Source organism: Maniola jurtina, chromosome 6 (genome assembly GCF_905333055.1).
Source record: "Maniola jurtina chromosome 6, ilManJurt1.1, whole genome shotgun sequence".
Classification (NCBI taxonomy): Eukaryota; Metazoa; Arthropoda; class Insecta; order Lepidoptera; family Nymphalidae; genus Maniola; species Maniola jurtina.
The window spans coordinates 13,913,759-13,920,319 of record NC_060034.1 but is presented as its reverse complement, the minus strand read 5'-3'; the positions used below and the strand labels follow the sequence as shown (position 1 = coordinate 13,920,319).

General features: G+C 37.2%; 1 protein-coding gene across 1 annotated transcript in view; it reads left to right on the top strand.

The window, feature by feature from the left end:
- Positions 1 to 586: 586 nt before the first annotated feature.
- Positions 587 to 6,561, top strand: part of LOC123866038 (zinc finger protein jing homolog) — a 207,626-nt gene continuing 201,651 nt past the window's right edge. Inside the window, exon 1 of the mRNA XM_045907355.1 lies at positions 587 to 1,035. Coding sequence (XP_045763311.1) covers positions 713 to 1,035 — 323 coding nt within the window. The 5' untranslated portion in view covers positions 587 to 712. The remainder of the gene's footprint in view (positions 1,036 to 6,561) is intronic.

Here is a 6,561-nt window from a genome sequence, read left to right as displayed (position 1 = left end):
AGGTATGGGTATAATACAGTAAGTAAGAATTTTTTATGGGACCACCACGGAAATTCTACTGTCGATTAAAATCCCGCTTTGCCCGCAAAAAGCCTGGCAACGCTGTAATTAATCTAGGTACCTACCTACCTACCCTCTTTGTATTAGTTCTATCCTACCTACCTACCTACTTACCTGCAATTATTTTGGTAGGTAAGTATGTAAGTATAAAGTAAACCTTACAAAATAAAATAATAATCGTGCTTTTTTCTCTACACAGATTTATTAAATTAGCGTCGTCGAGCAGCATGTGTTTTGTTTGCGTCCAAATAAAGAATGCTGGGCATAGAGGGTGAAACGTGTCATTAATTTCGATGCACTTGTTTCTTAGCGAAGCTCTCCATGTGTGCGTGCACGTCTGTATGTGTGTCTGGTCATTATGCTGCATTATTTGTAACGTTAGGGCTGGGATGGGCCCGTCCCTATCGGCTCCGAGTCCTACGCTCCCTTCCGCGAGTATTTGAATAGGCTCGCATGTTGCGTAACGCGCGGCCAATGACAGCGCCCCTGCACATGCACGGGGCGGAGCCCTTACGTCACGGCGTCCTGCCCCCGCGGCCGCGCAGCCGCCGTGACGTCACGCAGCCTTCCCCCGCGCCCGCAGCGACCGCAGCGCCCATGCGGCCCACGGCGACGAACCGAAACTCGCGACAAAACACTCGTGCGCTCAAAGATGGCGGATGGGTTGCCCGAGGACCGTGCCGGTCGGGCTCGAATCGAAGATTTAACTTTTTCCGCGTCTGACCCTTCACATGGTGACACAAAAAAGTGTAGTGGACAATCGTCGGACTACGGCAGGTTGAAGTTGTCGTTCTACACCGAACTGGAAGCGAGTGAATCGTGTGAGAAAAGTGAGACGCGCGGCGTGGTCGCCGATCGTTCCGTGGCGGCCGCGACAACAGATTTCCGAAACGCTCCCGGCTCGAGCGCCGACGACGGCGAGGACAGGAAGAAGCGATGCTTCGACCGCTACGACAGCTCCGAGTCTTCTGACAGGTGAGAATAACATGAAATACACTCCATGGTATAATTACTTGGCTACCCAGTTTCCATTAATTACGAATTTGTTTTGATAGTGTCAAAATGTGAGAAGTCAATGCTCTAGTGACCGCAGGCTGTTGTGCTTGTTTCAATGTCATGGCCATCGCGAGAGGCTCGTAAGCCGTGTTGCTAGGCCTACTCGGTTGAATGCCCTCCGAATTGCCGTCGAGGATTGAGCGATGCAGTGTCGTAACCGCGTCTAATCTTGATAACTCAACTCAAATAGCGCATGATTTCACTGCAGTTCTGACCGAAAATCATCGTTAAACCTTCGTTAAACCTGGTAATATAAAACATTATAATTTATAAGCACAGCTTTTTCACATGGATACAGCGATCATATCATGCTCCCTCAGGCGGAACATAATACGTAATTATGTAGAAGCTAAATATTGTGTGGCGTCGTCTCATGGTTCCGAGTCTAAAAAACTTAATCAGTTATGCTCATCAGAGAGTTTTTACTTCAACAAGTGTTCTTTGCTGGTTGTAAGGCAGTCCAAGTTTTCTGTTACGATAAAATTAGCACTTATCATACAAGAAGAATTTTTACCTACCATATCAAGGGTTTTCGCGAATTTTTGAGTTGTTTCACCTAATAGTTTATTACGACCAAGATGCCAAGAATAAAATTACCGTTACATTTACTCTTGGGCAACTTACAATACGTTTCACTATTCTTTCTTTTTCTTTTCTTGTTTGGTGACTTTGAAGTGCCAGCCCAGCACCATGCACTTCGCCAGTCTTTCAGCTAGGTAGTTATCCTTTGAAACATAGTGTTTTTAGTTGTCTAGGACAGGTTTGAATAAGTCAAAGAATGAATAAATGTCAAAAACAGAAAATGCGTCAATAGGTCGATTCCGAAAAACCTGCATCAATCATTATTACAATTATTGCAATCGCTGTGATTGACTTTTATGGTGTTCTTGTTGCAACAATGCACGCCAATAGTGAGCGACCATCAACCAATCAGAGGTGATTGCGATCATGACATTGTAATGCTGTCATGCTACGCGATCAAGCCGCAATTTGAAGTTTGACTAGGTATCTGTCAATTGTCATTGATTGCCTTGTCACTGAAAATAAGAAGAAGCCTTGGTGCTTGTCTACCGTTACCATGGTTACGAGTTATCTGAGAGCATGGACCAAGTCTGAGAGTAACTGAGGACTTTATCCTGGGTATAAAATTTATTCTGTGTTGGTGAAATTCTCCCTAAGTACAAGCTCTACTTATTTATGCTTTAGTTAAGGTTTAGGTTTTTAACTTTATCTTATGCAAAATTACAATGAATACAATGAAAAATTTGTTCAAGGTGTAAAAATCTGAACTTGACTTAATTTAAATTTGGTTATTATCACAATGCTGTTATATCAGAGTTTGATAATGATAATAAATAAGTATATATTTACATGTATGATAAAAATTATCTCTTTGTCTTTATTCAAAGATGTTATCAGACTTATGAACTTTAATAAAAAATATTAAAATCCTTGATAATAAGGATTACTTTGCATTAGTGATTTCACAGATAGTTACAACATGCTGAGTAAGTATAATGTATTTGCTAAGTAATTTGGTTGTATGTAGGTAGTTAGATATCGAATAATGTTAGCATTGCCATACCTATTATTATTATAGGTAAATTAAAATATAAATTATTTATAAGAGGAAATTAATCTTGTGTGTTAGCAACATTGCGTTTTCCTAGAGTTGAATTATCATCCATTGTAGAGCTATGGAATAAATTCAGGTCTTATGAGTTGAGATTATTTCTATTAAATGATTAACTAGAAACAGACCTGCTACTTCGTTCATCTGGTTTTCAAAAACTATGGGAACTCTGATTTTCCAGGATAAAAAGTAGCCTATGCCTTAGAGATGCTAGAGCTATCTTCATACCTTTTATCAAAATCTATTAGGCTGCTAACTGAATTACACACTTTCATTTAATAGGTAATAAGTATGGTAACTGGTAACATTATATACCTAAGTAATAATATGATGATTATGGTTATTGATAATACATTACACTTACCTACATCCTACACATAATATGTATTAATATATCTCAGAGGTCACAAAATGATAAAGTTTATCTACATCAAACTAGCGGAATGCAGTATTTCAATTTTTATAATTTTTTTCGACCTCAAAACTCACACTACCTAACAGGAGATATGTCACAATTCGTCATCTCAATCTATCTTTGGCCCCAGTACTGTGTGCGGGTCTCCTTTCAGACTGTGAAGGGATTAGGTCATCAGTATTATACTGGCCAAGTACAGATTGGCAGACTTTACATATTATGTACTAACTCTCAGAGATGCAGGTTTCCCCACATGTTTCCTTCGCCATTAAATCGAGTGGTCACACAGTAAAATTATTACTATAAATCGCAGTAATCTTTCTAGTTAGTAGTCTAGTAGTAGTAGTTCTAGTAGTCTAGTAATTATTGAGAAGTGATATTTTAACAGTTACATAAGCCAGAAAATACTTTGTAGCATTGATTGAAAGGATGTAGGTAGAGGTACCTACTTAATTACTAATTAGTTATAGGTAAGTACTTAATTGATGTAATTAATTATTGCTCTGGATTCTGTAAAAGATGATTGCCTAGTGTTTAAGGCTTCAGTCTCCTATTCAGGCAGTTTTGGATTTGATTCCAGGCATACATCTCTAATTTTTCGGAGTTATGTGCATTATCACTTGCATTAACAGTGAAGGAAACATTATAAGACAGACCTGCATGCCTCAGAGTTCTCCATAATGTTCTCAAAGGTGTGTTGATAGCCCTTCTCATTCTAAGACCCATGACCCATGCTCAGTGGTGGGTCGATAATGGGTTAAGTATGGACTTGTAAATGGTTGAGATGATGTTAACTTGTGATTGGTGTGAGTCTAAGGTTGAAATCTATAGAGCGCACTTTGACTTTGCTTAGACTTAAGTTTCTGTTAAAACGAGACAGATTGATAATGCTATCTCGTTTTAACAGTGTCTTAAATCTGAGCAAAGTCAAAGTGCGCTTTATAGAGCTCACTCAGACTTTCTAGAATACTATAATATTTGATGTATATGACCAGTATTTGTTTCAATAACTTTTTAAACTTAAAATAACAAGTAGGCATAGCAATCGTTGGACTGATAGGGCAGCAGATAAGTCTGAAGTGGGCATATGTGGGTCAACCATTACAGCTTGATAACATTCGCCGTGTGTGTTAACTTTAGCTAGGCGCGGTTCGGGTGTGGGCGAATTTATACAAATACCTACTTCGGTGTCATTGTTAAGGGAAAAGTGATATTTGAATATAAATACAAACTAGCTGATGCCGTGACTTTGAGTGGATTTAAGGTTGGAAATGTCTCTAAAAAAACGAATTTGAAAAGCTAGTAAAAAAAATTTTCAAAAGAAAAATAAAACCGACTTCAAAAACGACAAACACTAAAAAGTAAAAAATAACTTTTGTTTAGCTACACGTGTAATGCACCTAGGTATGAAGTCGAGCGAGCATATTAAAACAAAATTAGAAATCCAAGAGTGAAGCTCGCCCGACTTCATACCTAGGCGCATTACACGTGTAGCTAAACAAAAGTTATTTTTTACTTTTTAGTGTTTGTCGTTTTTGAAGTCGGTTTTATTTTTCTTTTGAAAATTTTTTATTTCACAATTTTTAGTGGCCCACTGTACTATAATATGCTGTGCCCAGTTAAAACCCTACTGTTTACTAAGCTTTTACACTGATCGCGAGCAATTTGCTCCTATCCATTGAGGAGTCCTGTTCTCCATCTCCGAAGATATTCATCAGATCTTCACCAAATTTATATGGGACCACCTGCACAGTATACCCTTTCAAACAAAAAAAAAATTTTCCAAATCGGTCCAGGGGTCTTTGAGTAATCGGGGAACATAAGATCCCGACGAATTGAGAACCTCCTCCTTTTCTGGAAGTCGGTTAAAAATTGTTGTGGCCGGATGATAATAGTATGTAGAAATACCTACTTGTACCTTAATTTAAGCTAATTATTAACTGATGTGGTTCGATTTTTAATGAAAGTGTCATATTGTATGCTAGTAATCATTTAAATAAAAAAAATATCCTGCTGTAAGTTATTAACGGTTTTTTTAATTAGCGCCAAAAGACTAAAAATGATTTTGACTTTTGACTCGCTTCGTCGCCCCTTATTGTTAAGTGCAAAAGTTCGTACCTAGGACAAATCGGCCTTATGTTACAGAAAATTAACTTTAAAATAAAATACATTTTTATTTTTAAGTGAATAACTAAGTACGTCTGCAATTTATTAACCCCATTAGATAAGGTCAATGACTTAAAGCTGGCTTTTGTTTGAATACGGACTTAAAATAAATGCCACACTAGCATTTTATAATATTTAAATACCTACCTGGGTAATACCTACTTAGTACCTCCCTGTCATATTATATGAATTATATTCGTGTTTTTAAGTTTTTAATCGAATTTTATGATTATAGTTGCAAAAATAGTATCTACTGACTAGTAGATAGGTACCTAACCTAAAAATTGCAATAACCCAAACAAAGGTCTTTTTACTAGTAAAGTAAGTAAAGAATCAAGGGTCTTATCATTGCTAAAATGCGTGATTGATAATAATTGATAAGCAATACACTTGACAATTCGCAAATATAGTTAGAAGCCTTATCAAGCACTGTACCGTAAGCACCAGCCACTAAATAGGTACAGTACCATTACAGTATATACTATACCTAAATAATATAGGTGTAATAATATTTCATAGTTTTTGAATTTGGCTTGCGGCTCTCACATTATCTCAATTGTTTTGTTTTTATTTATAAGTATAATTTACTAGCTGACACGCCCCGGCTCCGTTCAAGTGGAATTTTTGAAAATCGGTGAGGCAATATAGCTTCCAAAAAACATGAATTAGGTTATCCTTTATTTTTGACCGAAAGATCAAATACTTATTATCCATGGATATCTATAATTTGAAAAATGACAGATTTTCATATATTTTTTTTTGCCTTATTTAATTCCTTCAAGGCTGGTATTCCCAAAAATCATGAAATATCTAAGTATTTCTATTTTTAACAGACAGCCTAAATACGATTTTTCACGGATATAAACCAAATAAATCACCAATTTTGATTTTGGAATTCCAACGCCAGATACATAATATAGGTATTGAGATCAAAGTGGCCAGTTCGAATAGAACGCCTATTTCATATGAAAGAGCCTAAATATACTTATAGCTCGGAATACATCCTAATAGTACAGTGGTCCTATATAACAACTTGTAGTTGGTACGTAGGTACGCTGTAGGCTGTAGCCCTATAAACTACTTTGACTAGACGCGGTTATCGACCGAGCTGCCTGGTTATTCAGTTATTTCGTTTTCCTAAACACCAGTTCATAACTGGCGCGAAAGTTAAACAAGTGACTTTGAGTACAAAACGAAGAATCGGTTTTGTTGGTAGTGGGTTTGCGCTAAG